This window comes from Sapajus apella, unplaced genomic scaffold (genome assembly GCF_009761245.1).
Source record: "Sapajus apella isolate SASKATOON/1434 unplaced genomic scaffold, GSC_monkey_1.0 scaffold64, whole genome shotgun sequence".
NCBI lineage: Eukaryota > Metazoa > Chordata > Mammalia > Primates > Cebidae > Sapajus > Sapajus apella.
The window spans coordinates 12,048,416-12,068,955 of NW_022437004.1; the positions used below are offsets into that span (position 1 = coordinate 12,048,416).

Here is a 20,540-nt window from a genome sequence, read left to right on the forward strand (position 1 = left end):
GACTAATTGATAAGAAAATTCGAATCTACCAAACTTTTCCCTTAGTTACTATTCTATTCCAAAGGTGAAAAGAAATCTAAGATGTTTATAAAGGTTAGGCCCTCAGGTCGAGCAGGTTTGCTTCTTTTTCAGAGATATCCATGCTGAGTCCATGCAAAGAAAATACTTTCTTTGCTCTATTTGTTAATGGGTTCCACCCTGAAGTCAGCAATCTATTAAGAAAACAAGCTAAGCTGAAAAAACTACCTATCTAACTAAATTTGTCTCCAAAATATATCTTTCTTGTATTGAGCTGGCTATGTAAAAACTTTTCATAAACATTTATAGCATTAGGAGAAATACCTAATGTAGGTGACGGGGTGATGGATGCAGCAAACCACCATGGCACATGTATACCTATGTAACAAACCTGCATATTCTGCACATGTACCCCAGAACTTAAAGTAAAATAATAATAAAATTATAAGAAAAATCACTCAAAATTCTTAAAACAAAGAGCTCATTGATCTAAACAAGTCTCACCTTTAACCATTTTATCTTCATTTGGATATCCACCTACACCTTTTCTTGTTTAGGATGAAGAAGGTCTTAGATGATGGCTATCTAGGTTTGGTGAAGTCCTCTCTCCTTTAATAAAAGTTAACCGTCCCTGATTGCTGGAACTTCCTAGGAAAAGAATTGATAATAACTGAGTTCCTCCAGGATGATCTGTCTTTAGGCAGAGAAGGGGAATTCAGAAAGCTCCACCTTGCATTATGCTATTTTTCAAGTGCCCTTACTTCAAAGTAATCGATAGAGTTACAGACATCTACAATAACATTTTGGTCATTGATTGACTACATAGGGGACTGCGGTTTCAAAACCTTTTAGTGGAGCTGAAAAATTTCTTAATGTTATTATACCATCATAACATTGTAGCAAAATTACTTTATTTTTTTAAATAAATTTAGTGTGGCCTAAATGTACAGTGTTTATAAAGTCTACAATAGTGTACAGTAATGTCCTAGGCCTTCACATTCCAGTCCTGCAAACTCCTTTCATGATAATTGCTTTATACAGGTGTACCATTTTTTAATCTATTAGACCATACTTTTATTGTGCCTTCTGTTTAAATATGTTTATATTTAAACACAAATAGTTACCACTGCGCTATAATTGCCACAGTCTTGAGTATAGTAACAAGCTGTGCATATTTGTACATAGCCTAGGAACAATAGATTATTTAATACATTGTCAATGTATGTACATTATGCCATTTAGGTTTGTGTAAGTACACTTCATGATGTTGGCACAATGACGAAATCACCTAATAACACCTTGAAAGTATCCCTGTTGTTAAGGGATCCCTGTTGTTGTACTATCTGACAAATGTGTTATTAAGGGACATATGGCTGTATACAATGCAACATATTTTGAGGTGGCATTTCCTGAATTCCTTCAAAGGCTAATATTGTTTAAGAAACAATTGTAGTTGTTAAGAATGAGTAAATTCAGAGAATGTAAATGGGATAAAAGTTTATAAATGCACTTGTCACCATTTCAAAAATCTTTTTCAGTAACTTGAAATCTTAAAGTCATATTAAATTAAGTAATGGATATTTTTGAAATGTCTGAGTCATTTCTAAGTAAGCTAAAATACTAAAACATTAATTGCTAAACATAAGTTTAAAGTATATATACTTTGGCATCTTATATTTATATGGTATGGAGAAGCTAAATATATTTAGATCTGTTAGTAAACATGAAAACAATTGTTCTAGAGGAAACGCATATTTTTAAAGCTATAAAAGGTACCAACATTCATAAAATGTTAGTATAAGACAGGCAGTTCAAAACTGCTTAATTCGTAGGTTTTCACTAAAACTTAAGGTTACTAGGAATTTAAAATTCTAATTAACATATGGGAATTAAAAGTATAAATAATAAGATAAACAACTGTGGATGTGAGGAAAGTAAGGCTTTTTTATTAAAGAAGTTACAAAGTATGAGGATGTATCTTTGTTAAAGGAATAAGAGAATAATCTTTTATTCCAGACTAGAGAGATTATTCCAAAACGAGAAAATTGAAAAAGTATAGTACAAAAACTGAATAGATAAGAAAACTGTAGAATATTTTTGGAAGACGAATCTTGTGAAAGGAATTTTATGCATGATAAAGCTGGCTAAAATTAAGAGGTAACTCTTATGTTTTTCTGAATAGGGAGCATTACACATCAAAAGTACACTGATGCAAAATTAAAATTTGGTCCTCTGTTTACAATGACAAAGTTTTCTTGGAGTATTGATCTGCTCTTAACATAAAATAGTGAAATGGGTTTTTTTTTAGCCTTTTAGATAATTGGCCTAGGAAAAAACGATTCTCTGTTATCAAGATGATTCTGTATGCTTCAAATTTTCTTTATTAGATCTTTGATTACTTAAGAAAATTAAGTCTTTTCCATACTGAATGAACTTAGTTTTCTGACAACTATATAAATTCCTGTATTTGCCTCAAAGTCTTACAATTATCACTCTGGATAAATAAATGACTATTACTTTACAGTGACATGTAATATTGTTTTGGTCAAATGTTTTAAATACTTTGATATTGATCAACTTCCCCAAATCATATGCGAAGTTAAGTTTTCTTGATCTCAAATTAACTTTGGGATTTTCCACTTAAGCCCTGGAAAATCCTCTAAGGCTGTGTGTCATACCTAGTATAAGATGGATATTAAACACCAAAATAATGACTAATAACAGATTAGATTTTTAGGAATTTCATACAGTATTTTAGAACACTTATCAGTAATATACCCATAAATATCACTTAAAGAAGGTTTACATCACTTAATATTTGAAAGTGCTTCCCATATAATTTAACATATGAAATGAGCCTAATTATTATATTTTAAAATGTGGTATACAACAGAAATAACCATATTTCCTTGTGAGCTGTGCCATTATCATAATGAACTCAAAACAGATCTTTAACTAATGGCCATTTTGTCCACAGTTTATTACTTTATTCTAATGCTCTTCTGAAAGCCTTTGCAAGCAACTGTAATCCTAATGTTATGCATTCAAAGAAATTCATGGAAAAGACTCTCACAAATGCTGTTTTCTGATAACTTTAAGATCATACCATGGGACTGGGTAAGAATTTCCATTACTCTAATGAAGAAACTGGTGGGTTCATGAAACTGTTAACCAAAGGCAAGCAGAATAAAAATTAATTATATGAGATGAAATAAACTGATAATTATGTGTTTTACAGTTTTTTTTTTTAAATGGCTGATTCTTTTGACTTGCTTTTCTAGGTTTAAGAAAACTTTTTTCTCTTAAGCTATCCAAAATTTACAGCAATTTGGCATAGTACGCTTTCATGAACAAAAATTGAAATATTTACTTTTTCTCCATATAACAAATAGTTATTTCCGTAAGTTAGTAAGCATATGTTCTGCTTATAACAGTATAGAGTCAGAAATATTGGTTATATTACCAAAACTTTGGGATGTGATATCTGAGAAAGTACCTAGAATGAATCCGTATGTACTCAGGTAAAATCTGAAGTCCGCTTTGATTTGGCTTTCCAGCCTTGAGAGGTTTTAAAAAGTTGAATCTGAAATTCCTTGTAAAATGTTGCAGCAAAGCAAACTTGAAAAGAGCCTATGTGTTCAATCACTATTCTTGTTTCATTTATGTAAATAATCAGGCCAAGTTTAATGAGATTAGACTTACTTTGCAAACAAATTGGTCTTACTCTAATTATCTTTATTATAAATGGTATAACTGTAGAGAAAAAACATATGCTTATGAACAAAAATTATACTACACCTGTTATTAGATTATAGCCCTATTCATTGTTTTCAAGTTTTATCATCAACTTGTAGGCTAGACTATATCCTGAATTACCTAGTTTCCTCCAGTATCTGGCTACAACTCTATAAGAATAAGAACTGTGTTGTTCCTGAAGCCCTAGAAGCTAAAACTGGACAACTCAATTTAAATTTCAAGGAATATGTCTCATGCCTGATGTGTGGGCCATACAGAGAGCTCACCAAACACTTAATACCATGACTAGAGACATTGAAACTATAAATTAGGACAAGAAGTTGATGACTTTATGCTGTGTACTACTTTTCTCAAGATGTCTGAACATATAATGAGACTCTTGGCATCTCTTGTTTTCCTTGCTTATGCCTATTTTTCCCCTTGGTAGGATCATGCTATAGTTGTAATTTCACAATTGCTGCCTTCTGTGGATAACTTGATGAAATGTTGGATCTGATATGCCAAACTCAGATCCTTATATGAACTAAGGAATCCTTTAGTCCACCCAGTACATCCCTAACACAACTGCTGTTCAAGTTGTCCCAGTGATCCCTTTTACAGAGTAAGACTTCTAGACACTTTTGTTCTCACTCCTCTTTAATTTAACAGAGTCATGGGTCATCAGACTACTTACTAACTGAACAGGGAGGAATCTGTGCAGTTGCTGACACTTCTTGTTGCACATAAATAAACACATGAAGCACTGTGGGAACGCGGTGGCAAAGTTAACAGACAGCCTACTGGGTTAAAATGGGTAGAATCATCATCTGCTCATTCTTTGATCTGTTCTATTTTAATTGGTTTGGTTCATGGGACCCTGGCTAAGAACATATTCCAAACTCTTGGAATTATTCTCCTGATAATCATAATAGTTTCCTTGGTATACTGTATTAGCTCAAGTTTTAAATGTTTGCATTCAACTATCCATGAAATGTCAAATGGTCTCTTTGGCTAGAATAGAAAAAAAAAAAAAACTCAAAGAAATGCTTAATCATGAGGATACTGTAACCCACAAATGGCTTGTTAAGACCAGAAACCCAGAATAATAGTAACAGAGTTGTGGTAATGCTCCAATACACCTAAAGTAAGAGTGTGATCAAAAGGGGAGAACTGTTAAATATAATGCACAGTTTTGGCTTGGGCTGAGCTCCTGCACTAGGCCTAAGGAATCAAACTAAATGCAATCAGCCATGCTAAAGTTCCCTGTCACCAAGCAAAAACTAAGTTATTTATTCCAAGTAATCAGGAGAATAAGAGACAACAGCCAAAACCCCCAACAAGCCAGTACCGGCTGGCATGATAAGGAAGTTCACTCTGCTTTAGCCTTTATAAGAGAAGTAACTGTGAAACAATCAATCTCCTTTTTGTTTTCTGTTTCTTCTTTCCTCAGCCCTTTTATGCCTATAAAACCAGACTCCTGTGCTCAACTCACTAGAACATTCACTCTGTTTTGTAGAAAGATTTGTCATCCAATTCTAGAATCACAAATAAAAGCCAATTAAGATATTTCAACTAAATGTGTTATAATTTTGACAGTGGCTTGATTTATAAAAGTGAAGGAAGATGATCTTAAGTCACCTGATTAATTTCAGAAAAAATTGTTAACAAGTATATAAAAGTATATAAAATATCACATTTGATGAAGATCAGGCCAGGCGTAGTAGCTCACACCAGCATTTTGGGAGGCCAAGGTGGGTGGATCACCTGAGATCAGGAGTTCGAGACCAGACTGACCAATATGGTGAAACCCCATCTCTACTAAAAATAAAAAAATTAGCTGGGTGTGGTGGCACACGCCTGTAATCCCAACTTCTCAGGAGGCTGAGGCAGGAGAATCGTCTAAACCCAGGAGGCAAAGGTTGCAGTGAGCTGAGATAGCGCCACTGTATTCCACCTTGAGTGACAGAGTAAGGAGATTCCATCTCAAAATAAAACCAAAAAGCAACAAAAAAGAAAGAGCACACGCAGTATTATATAAATGCTTAAGTAGTGACAATTTAAAGTTATGAAAATATGTGATATGTACAATTAAAGATATGGGGATGTGAAATAGTAATTACAGAGGCAAAATATGGCAATGTTAAAGATTTTTAAAACAAAATGATGAATATGTGAAATATTCTCCATTTGAAGTGAGATTTACTTTGGACTGTTTCATATAGCTTTGATTAAATAAAAAATGAAATGAAGGTACATAAGGAAAATATTAGAAATCAGTGATGATTAGGAAATAAAGTAAAACTAAAGACTCGAGCTTTGGAAAAATAATTTAGACTTTGTAACCTAGCTATATATGGATGTACAGTGCACCTAAATATATTTTCTCACAAAAATTATTTTTTATTCAAGTGACCAAGAAATTAACAATAGTCTTAAAGAAACAAGAGTATCTAAAACAATTTCTATTAATTATATTTTTAATACACAAATATTATAATTGCTTATATCTACCATTTTAAAGGCATTAGGGTAGTCAGGATGTGGTGAGCAAGAGGCAAAGATATGCAAGACAAATATGCTAGTCTATAGGAATTTACAATTGTTTGATAGCCAAAATATGTGTATGTAATTAACTATAATGCACAATAATATAGTATACTACATCATCTATACTATACACAATTGGAAGCATTTTAATAATCATCTGATTCCAAGACAGTAGATTCAATTAGACGAGCTTGCCTGGAGTGCGCTCTTAAAGTTTAGAAGCCCAGTTTAGTCTCAGCAGGAGAGAAAATGCCATGATCTCTTAGCAACATTTACCATGTTCATGAAGCAGGACAGTGTCACCATTCATCTTTTTTTTTGAAAAAAAAAAAAAAAAAAAAAAGATGAATCTACTCTAAGGATGAGACAAATTGACCACAGGGTGGCTTTACACCCAACCCAAGTCTAATGTAATAAGAAAAAAATAGCATACAAAATAGGTACATTTTCTGCTCTATTTGCAAGAGTGAAAGTACGCTTCAAATACATCATTCAGTAGTGGTGACAACGGTTAAGAACATAAGACATCTTGCGCATAGGCAGATATGGGCAGCCAGAACGGTAGAAGGGACTCAAATCCATGTTATTTGAAGTTAAAGATTCTCAGTTCAAGAAAGGAAGAGTCAGAGAACTGAAACATAACTTCAAACACTGGGGAACCACCTATGTTGTTCCATATAACTTCAAAAGGTTGAGTTGAGGCCAGTGAGGAGATTTAGAGAGACAAATTTTATTTCATTGGAAGGTAGAGCATCCCAACAGTCAGACTTGTTTTTTACATAGAAACAGCTGCCTGGGGAAGCAATGAGTCAATATCCTGTCCCAGCTGGAGTTCAAACCTTTCCTAACCAGATAGCTAGTGATAAAGAGGTTGGAAAAAAAAAAGGAGTTAACTTTCTCAAGGGCTGAAAGCTAGTAAGCAGCAGAGCAAGGAGGAACACTTAGGTGCCTGCCTGTCAGGCCAGTGAGTCACTGTTCATTTCATTTGTCTTGCTTTCTCTCCAGCAATCCTTCCCACACCCACAAGTACCCTTTTATCTTATGCAGAGTATATAAAATAAAGGCAAAAGAAAAGGAGTTTAGAGAAAAGATGGGTTACTGTTGACTAGAAGCATTAAAAAAAGAGTTATGAAAGAGACAGTATTAGAGCTATCTAAATTAAAGGATGGAAAGTGTTTAAATAAATCAAAATTAAGAACAGAGAAAATAACATCAAATACAGTAGCACACAGAACTGCTTACTTAAGTCACTGCTGCTTCCCAGGAAATGGTGCCAAGACTGGACCAGCCTTGCTATTACTTTTGCTATTATTATGAGAGTACTCATAAGAACAGATTGTGTCTCTTCAAAAACAAATACGAGTTCAAAATATAAATATATAAATACCTACGCTTTTCTCTTAAATTTATACCACTGAATAACTCTTCTTCCTCTAACTAGTTTCCAAACTAATGACTATGTCTTGGATGCAACAGGTATTCTATATGTTGCTTATATTGTTATATTATGCTATGTTAAAATAACACAGTAAGAATTCAAAATCTGTGCGTTAAAAATGGGTAGATTTTGGTTATATGCACTTGTAGCAAGTTGCCAATGTGGTGTTACCTTTTGTCTGAAAAGATTTGATGTTAGAAACAAAAAAGCATCATCATCAAGCCAAATGATGTGGGTATTAAATGCTCTTTTTCCCTGTCTTTTGCTGCCTCTTCACTATCATGGTATTTACCTATAAATACAGTATTCAGTAAAATCTTATGGGATAAAATATAGTCACATGGAAAAAAAAACCCTCACAGTAATCACATACTCTTCATCTATCTTCCAGTTAATACTGCCATAAAGAAAGACTCATTGCAGGTGGCCTTACCGTCTCCAGGAGCTGGCAAAAAATGACAACAGTACTAGTAAGAAGGGTCATCCTATATTAAAGCACTTATGGAACCATTCTGTCGAGGTACGTCACTTCCTTGCTCTGGGGTCATAGGTTAGTCACTTAATCTTTCTGTGCCTCAGTGTCCTCATCTGTAAGTTGAAATAACAATGGGGCCTCACAATGCTGATGTAAGGGCTATGTTAGTTAATATGTATAAAGTAGTTCAAACAATGTCTGATACACACTAAGTGCTCCATATATGTTTGCTACTTGTGTATTTGTGTTAGCTAATTAGTTGCATAACCTTGGACAAGTCAATTCATCTCTCTAGGCATTGATTTGAAAATTAAGAGATGAAATTGTATAATATCTAAGCCATTTTTCATGACTAAAAAGCTCCAGTTGTGGAGAAGCATGTTCTCTTTCACATTGGAGTCACGAATCTTTTCCAAAAATGGGATGACAGAAAGAGTCTGATAGTGTGGCTTGAACAAAGAGTCTACTGGATTCTCATGTCTGTATTTAGATTTAGTCCAAAAAAAATTAAAAAGGGAACCCCAAGTAATCATGTGATAAGAAACCAGAGAGTCATTGTGGCCAACCCAAAGATACTGTCTAGTATTTTTAATTGGAAATATTAGTTCATGAATCCCCATGTACATTATCTCTATCCAGGACTGCTCAATTTTGGTATGTGTGAGAACATGGTGTTCTGCTTTGATGAGATCTCTGGAAATACAAGATGTTTCTCAGTGTAAAAAGTGCTTCTATGCACCCCAGTGTGAGAAAAAGCTAAATATGAAATGGAGATTAGAAAGAACAGTTTCTGCTGGTACTATTGAAATCACTCTATAAGAAAGGGGTCACTTCACGAGAACACAATTCATTCAGCATAGAGGTTCTGGTTGTATCAACACAAATTCTATTTTCCTTATAGAGGTAATGCCACATGTTATTTTGGTGTTATGTACATATATCGGGTGCACATTTGTACATAACTGCTCTGTAATTTCATAAGTATTTTAGTTCGAGATATTTCTTTGAAATGTCTGGTGGTCGGGGCTAGGCTTTATCTTGGTTTTAGGATTTGGAACAAGTCACTTAACCTCTTTAAGTCTTAATCTCAAGGTATGGTGCACATAGAAGATGCTCACAAATATCTGTGCAGAAGAAAAAAAGGTAAAGAAGGAGAGGAGAGGAGAGAAAGCATGGAAGTAGAAAAAGTTCTCTCCCCCACTCTTTCTTTTTATACTTCCATTCTTTCAAATCCAAGTGTTTTAGATATTTCCATGCCATCTCAAACACAAAACAGGTCATCAACAAATTAACGAAAAATTGAAAAATTCAATAGACTAGCAAAATGTAACTGTGGCCATGTGGCAAATAAAATTTAATCAATTCCACAATTATTATTAAGTCATCAGTTAAGGAACAAATTCTGAAAGTCTATTCTAGAAATAATCAGGACAAAGAAGATCTAGTTCCTAAGTTATGAAGTCTGTAATTTAAAGCACTTCACCATAATTTGTCTGATATGTATGTACCCGTTTGTTTATGTTCTGATTTAAGGAGTAGTCAGCTAAAATGTTATCAAAATGCCAAGTCCTGGGTAGTCACCAACATTTTATCAGAAAGGTCCCACTCTAGAGGCTGTTACAAGTCTTTTTACTATCTGCATGTTAATTACCAACTGATTTAATTAGCACTGTGGATATAAAAAAAATTTCATTGATAAAAGTAATGACTGAATTCGTGTGATGAATGCTAAAGATGAACTCATTGGAAAAATCAAAGATTTTCAAAAGAAGACAGACTTGAAGCCAACAAGCATATGAAAAAAAACCCTCAACATCACTAATCATTAGAGAAATGAAAATCAAAACCACAATGAGATACCATCTCACACCAGTTAGAATGGCTATTACTAAAAAGTCAAAAAATAACAGATGCTGGCAAAGTTGCAGAGAAAAGGGAATGCTCATATTCTGCTAGTGATAATGTAAATTAGTTTAACCATTGTGGAAAGCAATTTGGTGATTTCTCCAAGAACTTAAAACAGAATTGTCATTTGACCCAGCAGTTCCATTGTTGGTTACATACCCAAAAGAATATACATCACTGTGTCATAAAGACGTATGCACATATATGTTCATCGCAGCACTATTCACAATAGCAAAGAAATTGAATTAACCTAAACATTGAGTATATATGGGCACAAAGAAGGGAACAATAGACACTGGGGCCTACTTAAAGGTGGAGGGTGGGAGGAGGGTCATGATTGAAAAACTACCTATGGAATACTACGTTTATTACTTGGGTTTGTTATATAGGTGAATTGCATGTCACAGTGGTACCCCAAACCACTGTGACATGCAATTCACTTATATAACAAACCTGCATGTGCACCCCCGGAACCTAGAATAAAAGCTAAAAAAGTTACTTTCAAGCTATGTGGGTTAACTAAAATAGTTTGGAGATACTTCCTACTCTGGAATGAACAGAGTATAGGATTCTAGTAAGGCCTGTACCCTCTCCCTCAATGGCTTATTCTTGATAGATTTAGAGTCCAGCCCTTGGTTTAAATCATGCCTGCTTGGAGCATGTCAACTTGAGGACCCGGTATCCCATGGTGGCTGTGCCCACAGTTTTATATATAGGATTTCATGAGCTTAAAACATCTCAAGGACAGAGAGTCAGGAATTCACTGAACTTAGAGAACAAAATCTGTAAACTGTTTGCTTAATAAGTTATTATTAAACAACTGTATGCACAGTAGAATTTGCTCTGACACTTGAATTTAATTCATTATAACATCATCACCATGAACTTCAGTTGGTGCCTGGATGCATCATCTAGTAAAAATAACCTAAAAGCTGGGCATGACAAAATTGGCTCGAATCAGATACTACCACCTGACTTTGGAAAGCTCAAGTCTAGTTATGGAAACTTAAATAAAACACAATATAAAGTGTAATATAAAGTTATTTGAGTTTCACAACTTGTATAAAAGATGAAGGGATCATAGAAGAGAATGCAGTTATTCAACTGAGAAAGTCCAAGAGATCTATATAGAGGCATTGGTGCTAGTTTGGAAGAATATATCAGAATATTCCAGAAAGTTGTTTGTTGTTTTTGTGGGGGTGAGAAGAAAGGAACATAAAAATGAATTCATACCAGAAATTACAAATTTATTATACACACATATATGCCAAACCCCACAGACACACATGCATATGCTTTAACTCACAAACGTTTTATCAGTGAGAAAAGCCCACAAAAAACTCTCTATAGGGTTTTAAATGTACCTGGCCTGGTGAATAAAACTCTAGAATCCTGTTTTTGCCACCAAAAAAATGGCGATTTTACTGACAGTGATTCTCAAACTGCATCTGTCATAATAAGACTAAAAAAGTAACCAGCCTGCTGAGTGAAAACTGGCATTCTCATAAAAAGTTTAAATAGTACTGAATCTAAAACTCCATTTCACATATTTAAAAATATCTTTCATAATAATGATACTCCTTATGATATTCCAAAGTCTGTTATAAGGATGCTCCGAACTATAGGTTAAGATCATAACTCTGACCTCAGAACTTACCTTCTCACCCTGTATGAATAAGAATGATGAGCTGGGAAAATTTAGTTCTACTGGCGATTCCACTGGTCTTAGAAATCAATAAAGCTTTATCTTTAAACATAGATTTTAAATTCTTCTTTTTATGTTTGGTTGTAACTAAACTTATATATTAACAAGCATGTGGTTACTGTAAAGAACATATTGATGTACATTCAATATGTTTTAACTCTCCCTTGCTGCTAGGAATGCCATCACTTATACTATAAATCAAATTAGCAGGCAACTGCAGCCAACAGAGCATTAGACTTGAAGTAATAGGTTCAGATCCTAGATATGTCATTTACCAACTGGAGCAAATTGCTAAAGCTCCCTGGATATGTTACTATATATACTATCTGAAAGGATTAAATAGTAAATGGTTTACTTTATTCACTCAACAAAAATGATTAAGTACACATAATATCATTTGCTTTGCATTACCAATAAAAATTATTAGCATTTATGTTAAACAAGCAGCTATTACTTATTGAGCACTTAGTGCATGTAAATATTTAATTATTAGCTATCAGGTTAAGTATTATATCAATTTTACAGATTAAAAAAAACTGAGGCTTGGATATGTAATTTTAAGTATTTTGTCTGAACTTCTGAAGGGCAGGGATATGCCTTACTTTAGAAGCCAGGCAGTAGCATTATACCTATTACATAGCAGATACACTATCATTAAAAACTTTTGCCAATAATGTGGTGTGGCACAGTACAAATTTAAAAATTAATATAACACATTATATACTTAATAGATGTTATCAACTATGCCCCCTAGAAACATTATTTCAAATTACAAAATGAATGCGATGATTCTTTATAATCATCTTGACAATACTCAGTTTATTGAAATATTTTGAAAACACCATTGGGTATTGTATTAATAATTAGGAGATCATTTTACATTGTTGTTGTTTATTTTTGCTATTCTTTCTATAGGAAAATCAGAAAAGAAGTATAAAAATCTTATTTATTTTTCCACACCACAGACTAAAGCTGGCAAAATCGTGCTGCAAGCCTTGCTAACCATCTCCAATGACCAGGTGGCAACATAACCCATGTTACCTGCTCACATTACATTTTCCTTATATGTATGAAGTGATTTATTGTCTCCACAGTGTTTTCTCAACCATTTGATTCTCACAACAGCACTGAAAAGTAGGAAGGAATAGGTCAATATTTTTCAGATAAGGAACTGGCAAGAGAAGCCACATGGATAATAAGCAATGAAAGATGGAGGGAGACAGGAGCAGGAAAGAGAGAGAAGGATGGGAGAGGTGAAGGGAGAAAAAAAGGCTAACTGCTGTTGTGGGTCTTTGCTTTTCCCTTAGCATTACCATCTCCTTAGTGGTATCCAAAGGAGAGAAAATAAATGGAAAAGGAGACAAAGAGGAATAAAGAGGGAAAGGGAAAAGAAAGGGAGGGAAGAAGGAAAGAAGAGAGAAAATAAATGAATATGAGTGAAAATATCTAAGTGAAGCAAAATCCTAAGAGACGTAAGAAGGAGTTTAAACAGACCCACATACCCCCAAAGAGTCATTCTTAATTTTTAGGGGATTTTGGATATATCCAATAATCTAATAACAGCACAGAGGCTCTTACTAAAGAAACTGCATGGGGCCGGGCATGCTGGTTCACACGTGTAATTCTAGCACTTTGGGAGGCCGGGGTGGGTGGATCATGAGATCAGGAGTTTGAGACAAGCCTGACCAACATGGCGAAACCCTGTCTCTACCAAAAAACACAAAAATTAGCCAGGTGTGGTGGCACGCGCCTGTGATCCCAGCTACTCGGGAGGCTGCAGCAGGAGAATCGCTTGAACCCGGGAGGTAGAGGTTGTAGAGAGCTGAGATCGCACCACTGTACTCCAGCCTGGGCGACAGAGCAAGACTCCATCTCAAAAAAAAAAAAAAAAAAAAACAAAGAAAGAAAAAAGAAAGAAAGAAAGAAAGAAACAAAAAACTACATAAGTCCAATATTTTACATACAATTTCCTTGCATTCAATGCACCACAAATCCAGTGCCAGGTCTCGTTTTAAGAAACATGCCTTAGAAACAGAAGTAGCTTCACTTCTCCATGTACCACAGTTTGCAGATCTAGAATCAGAGGATGCTTCCACATAAATGTGGTGCTTGTAGCACTGTAGTAGGGTGTGCTACTGAGATGAGACACATGCCTTCAAATCAAAACAATAGAAATATCTCTGAATCCCTTCTGCTGCCACCTACTCCTCTACAACATTTCCAAGCTTAATAGGAAACAAACAATTTCCTACACCACCCATTGAAATCATTATCTACAATAGAACATGAAGTTTTCCATCAAAGGAGGAAAATTGAAATTGAGGATAAAAGGTTTGAAAAAATTTGACTCCTAATATTCAATCATTATGAGTAAAATTCTTTAAAGACTAATTAACATGTTAGGATACAAGTATATAACAAAAAATTAAGTGCACAGGCTTTGGGGACTCTGGCATTGCCATCATGGGACTCAATTGGTCATTTAACCTCCTTACATCCAAATCTCCTGCATAATTTTATTGTGAAAATTGATTATATTAATGAATATAAATAATTTGAGTCTGACATACAGTAATCTCACTAAACTTCCCATTTCTCATTTGTAAAATATACTTAATGATAGTCTCCTATGTCTAAGGAAAGTACTCTCCTGGGGAGTATTAAATAAAGCAATGCATTAAATGCACCGAACACAGTGGCTGGTGTGTAAGAAATGCATGAAAAATTTTAGCTAATTTTAGCCCACTTGGACAAAGAGAGGAGTCACCAAAGATAGGAATCATTAATTTTATTCTAAGAACTGAATTCTGATTAAGTTTTGCTTTTCTTCTTATTCAGATTCCCAATTTGTGATGGTCAGTAGGCTAAACTAAGTGGTTTCTATCTACATTTAATTTCTTTCTGACCTTGGAATCCACTAACAAACAAAAGTATTTTGCTAGGTGCTTTAAAGAGGTTTCCAGATTAATCAACGCAGCCTTGGAAAGCCTAACAGGAGCTAACACATATACAGCGGGGGACTACTCTGATACCCACACATGTTAACCCATTTCATACTCAGTAATCCTATGAGGCCAGTACTCATTACCTCTATGTTACAACCGAGAAAACGGAAGCATAGAGAAGGTAACTGGCTCAAATTCTCACAGCTGGAAAGCAGCAGATCTGGCCTTCAAATCCAAGAAGCCTTCAAAGTCTGTGATCTTAACCTTTACATGTACTGAGTCTCCAAGAGGTGAGTGTTTTGATGTCCAGTTTATGAATGAGAACATTTTGACCTATGTTACATTGCTAGTAAATGGGAGAAACCAGGATAAGAATCCAGACACATCTGTAACCCACGCCTGTGCTTTTTCTCCTGTACCACACCACAGGAGAGTGTTCCAGGAATGGGGATGGGCAGTGATACCTAAGGCAGAGTTTGGGAGAAAAGAGGTCTATGGGAAAGTTTAGGCACATCGATCCAATGGGGAGCTCTGGGCATGAGATGACCTTCTATCATCTATCTTCACCACATGCAGTGATGCCAGCACCCTTGGGATAGCAGCAATAGCTACATTCCTCAAATCTAAGTCTCAGGGTCCAGAGGGAGCTTCCTGGGGTTGCAGACATAAATAATCTGAGATGTACCTTAACGTTCAAACCTGCTGTGCTCAGCGTCAGGGGCTGCCTTGGTTGGTGCTGGTTTTCTTTATCTTTATTTTAGCTTTATGAAGATAGTAATCTAACTTCATCTCCTTTCAATCATCTATGTTGCTCAGAGATCTAAGGAACAGTAGCTGCTAGTGGTCACTGTATACAAATTTGGGGAGCAGAAACCATTGTCATCACCAGTTCTTTCAATCAATGAACACTAAGGGCCACTAACTAAATCAATACCTGTATAAGCAGTATGCAGTGCTCTGGCAAATGCTATACAGAACAAACTCAACAGTACCTATTTTCAAAGAGTTTATAAACTATATCATTAGTATAAATAAGCACAAATTACAGGTGTTTTCTGAAAATACAATTGAAATTATATTAGGCAATACAAAATAAACTTGAAGAGGAAGAGTTTCAAATTATGTATTTTGGTAGCATTAGAGTCCTATACACTACTACCTAAAAAATGTCCTAAAACACCACCCATCAGACTTTGTCTCTGCTAGATTCCTACCAATTTGAGAAAATCTCTCAGCCTGGCATGGCATTTCAGGTCTTGCGACCCCAGCCTTCATCTTCAGGTGTATGCCCCATTTCCGCCCACACCACTCTTAGAAACAAAACAAACCAACTTGTTTCAGGAGCACAGCCTCCCTTTGCTGCCTCCACAGGGTTGTTGACGGAACTGCTTCTGTGATGTCCTAACTCAAATTCTGTTTCAGCCTATCCTTCAAGACACCCCTTAAATGCCACCATCCTCTCCATGAAGCCTTTTCCCCTGTCTTCAAATAAAAGTGATCTCATCCTCTTCGGAACCACTAGAGGTCTTTGTGGTATATACAGATGCATGTATATGCATATATACATACACATGTATAACTTCTGTCATAATTATGATCTGTGGTATGTTTATCTAATTTCACAAATTAGGTTGTAAACTCCTCAGGATCACTTACTTACTATGGTTTACTGCTGAAGTTGCCTTAGTAACCTCTACGTGGCCAGATATAATGCTTGGAACACAGGAAGTCAATAAATATTTACTGAATTATTATTTTCTTAATAATAATAATGTTAATGATGTAGTGAACTCTTATGGAGTATCAACTATGGGCCAAAGATGACACTTGCATATTATAACTATAATTTGATATGCAAAACTTTGTCACTAAGGGAATTGAGGCTTAAGGAACTTAAATACATTCTTCAAGATTACACAGCAAGTAGAGTTCCCAACTCTTAAGAAAGCATCTGGCTGTACTTTGGATTTGAATCCAAATTTATTAGGCCCCGAACCTGGGCCCCAAGTCAGCACTATGTAAAAGTGACAAAATTCAAAATACACATTGTTTTTAATTTTTACATAAATGAATTTCACAAGTATGAATCAAATATATAGATTGTGGTAGTGAGGAGAACTGCTTTTCAAAATTACACTCAAGAACTAGAAATCAGTTTGAAACTTAAAGGTCTATATATGAACCTTTATTACTACCACACAAAAAATGTAAAAGAGACCTTTTGAGGCATTTATTTAGAAGAATGTTTCATGAGCAAATTGAGTTTTCATCCTGTTATAGGAAAACCACACTTGAGAGTATGCTAGAGTAAGGGGAGAATTCTGGGTGTAACATTGTTAGGCTTGGTCTTTGAACAAGCTAATCTTTCTAAGCCTTTGTGTTCCCAAATATTAGACGAGAATAATAATTATTGCTTTCAGAGAAAATGCAAATATCAGAAGGATATAAGGTATGCAGAAATTCTATCAGAGTATACAGAAGAAAGTAATAACTCAACAAATGATGGGTACTGTTAACATCATTATTAATATTATTATTTTGATGCCCAAATGAGCATGCTAACCCAGTGTTCTTGAGAGGAGTGGAGAGGCAGAGCTGCCCTTACTGCTCTCAGACCCTCACATGGTGACAGTGCCCTATTCCTAGAAGCAGAAGGAAAAGCAATGGCCGGAAGCACAGCCATCCTCCAAAACCCACCACTTCCTTCTCTTCTAAACTGGCTCCCAAATCCATGCTCTTGTACCTAAAAGAACTAAAAGTCAAAACATGGAAATCAAGTTGAATTCTGACTTTAGAAAAATCTATCCACTTACATTCTCAATGCCTGCCTCACCAGCCAGCTTCAATCTTCTTTCAGAGAACAAGCTCTTTGGAAGCAGCGGAAGTCGCATGGCATTTGGTATCAGTTCTACAGGCATACAAATGCTATACCTACCATTTTTTTGTTTTCAGATATTCCCAATTTATTATCTGAACCTCAGTTTCTTCAAATATTAATTGGAGATAATATCTCCTGGTAGAGCTACTCTGAGAAATATATGCAACTATGACTATTTGGCACCCAGAATAGAGCAGGCACTAAATAGTGACTAATTCATTCTTTATCTCCATCCTATATTTCCTCTAAGTGGATAATCAGCCAAATCTTTGGGCCAGTGTGTTCTTGTCTCTAACTAGCACCTGACATCATGACTGGCTGGTTAAGAGTGAAAAGTGCTATCTCATTTAAATAAGACATAGAATGGTAATTAAAGGATGAATTACAGATATTATTGATTATAGCTATGACCAAACCAATGAACTGTAAGTGACAGGCTTTTCCTTTTTTCTTTAAAACCATCCTTGAAAAAATATCTGGGCCATTCAGTTTCCTGGAAAAAATATACAGGAAACCCAGATCTCCAGAAAGTAAAAAGTGCCCTCCTAAAAAACGACCATTTTTTTTTTCTCTGCCAGCTTGTGAAATGGAGAGAAAAGAACATAAACATGAAGGCTGGATTTGGGGCTATTGACAAATTTTAGCAACTTATAATATATATTTTAAAAAGTAAAACATTATCTGGGGCAAAGTCTAACACATTTCAAACCATTATGCTAGAGGTTTTGAAGTCAACTATCACAGAACATGTGAAAAAGTTTCTTTAAGGTTATCAAGAAATTCCTTGATTTGTTCACTGAATTCTATTTTATGTGTTAGGAACTTTTCATTATTTTGCAAATTAGTAAGTAATTGCTCTTAAACTCAAAAAAGAAGATGTATATCCAAACCTTATGGACTTAGCAGACATTCTTAACATTCATTCTTGCAATTTACACATTTTGCTACTGCAAATAAAACTTCATTTTTCCTTTTCTCTTCATTTTCTAATTCCCTGTGTGTTATCTACTGAGAGAGACAGACAGCGCACATCACCGGAAGGGAACCCCCAAGACTTTGTCAATATTAAAGGAACCATAACATAGCAGGTTTTCTGAAGAAACACCAACAATTCTCCTCAGAATAAATCTGTAGCATATTCACATATGTAAGTTATTATAATAAAATTAATATTATGTGTAACATCCCAGTAATTTCATATGTATATATGTGATGTGTATATATACGTGTGTGTATCTATACAGTCATTCTTTCTCTCTCATCACACACACACAGACTCAATAAATCCAAAAGACATGCTCTGTGAGGTTCTAAGAGAAAAGGGCTTAAACCGCCCAGGGAGCGGAGCAGCCTTTAAATAAATCTGAAGTGCTCTGGTAATTGAGGCACAGCTCCTGCTTTTCAGCAAAGCACTGCTGCTGAGGCCTCTTCATCTAGAAATTCTCAAATTCTTTTTCAGATATTTCTTCCCTGGTCAGCTTAGTCCCATTGGCACTTTCATCTGAAGAGGAAGGAGGTGGTGAAACAGATATACGTGCCCCGACTCGGAAAGCGGGAGTCCCTTCCACACCCCAGCAACTGATCCCCCGTCTCCTCGCCGGCCCGCCAGCCACTGCTCTTCCTCCAGGCGCAATCGGAGAGAAGGCAGTGAGTGAGGCAAGGCCACAGAGTAGATGGAGTCAAGATTCACCCCCAAAGCTCAGCTCCTTTGCAACCCCGATGCCCACCTCTCACCACCTACAGCCCCTCTTCCCTTCCATCCCCGCCCCGTCACCCGACGCTGCAGCCACCACGGAGGATGCGGGGGTGTGGGGGGGTGGCCTGTGGGAAGCGCTGGGGGCGTCCTTCGCACCCACCCGTCACGTTCCCTAGAATGTCCTCTGGGGAAGGGGCTGCCCGTAACTTGGAGGAACTTAGAAGGCAAAGCCTGCCGCGCCCCAACCCTCCGCGGGGCCTCCACCCGGAAGGCGAGGGGCGCGAGAAGGGAGTAGGCGAGGGCGAGCGCCCCCGGGCTTACCACGAGCACGGGGACCCCGGCGGCCAGCGAGTAGAGGAGCACGGGGGGCACGGCGCTGCTGTCCTCCGGGCCCGGGTAGGGCTTGCGGTAGGCGCTGTCGTGGCAGAAGAAGCCCTGCACGTTCACGGTGAACGTGTCCGTGTACTCGAAGTAGTACGCCAGCATCACCGTCCCTGCCATGATCACCATCTGGAAATAGAGCATGCTGCTGGTGAGCGCCGCGGGCCGCAGGGGCATGCACGCCTCCCGGGCCGGGCCGGGCCGGGCCGAGCCGAGCCGAGCCGAGCAGGCGGCCGACGCGGCGGGCCCCCTCCCGGGTCCGCCGAGGCAGCCACCGGGGGCGCGGCGGCGGGGGCGGCGGGAGGACGAGGCGCGGGAGGCGGGATGCAGCCGCTGGAGGAAGACGCGGAGGCAGGTCCGGGCTTCGAGGCTCGGGCAGGCTGCGGAGGAGGCGGCTACCCCCGGACGAGCCCCCTCTCCCCTGCCCGCCCCCTGCCCGCCGCTAGCGCCGCCCGCCCGGGCGCGGGGTCGCGAGGGAGGGCGGGGAGTCCCGGGCGACGGGCAGCGGCCGCTGCGCCCCTAAACGAGACCATTCGAGAAGCGGCGACGCTGGGTCAAACCCCCAGGCCAGCCCGGAGGAGGCAGCGTGGGCGGACGGGTCGGCAGCCGGTGGGACGCCGGCACCTGTACCCCTCAGAGCGCGGACGCTGTGGGGCGGGAGAAGCTCCTCGCGGGGGTAAAATCAAAAAGGGGGGAGGGGAGGCAGTTGAGATGGAGCTTCCAGAAACTCTGCCGAGGCACCAGCTGAGCGGTTTCCCCGCACAACGCCTGGGAAAATGGTGCGTGGACGCGTCTTCCTAGCGCAAAGCCCACCAAG

The 20,540-nt window shown here is 37.4% G+C and overlaps 1 protein-coding gene across 2 annotated transcripts in view; it reads right to left on the reverse strand.

Annotated features, from left to right (window-relative positions):
* Positions 1 to 20,229, reverse strand: part of PLPPR5 (phospholipid phosphatase related 5) — a 120,881-nt gene extending 100,652 nt beyond the window's left edge. Inside the window, exon 1 of one of the 2 annotated variants that reach the window (XM_032247960.1) lies at positions 19,664 to 20,229. In XM_032247960.1, the coding sequence (XP_032103851.1) occupies positions 19,664 to 19,900 (237 nt within the window). In that variant the 5' untranslated portion in view covers positions 19,901 to 20,229. The remainder of the gene's footprint in view (positions 1 to 19,663) is intronic. The other variant, XM_032247959.1, reaches the window with a different exon arrangement.
* Between the last annotated feature and the right edge of the window lie 311 nt (positions 20,230 to 20,540).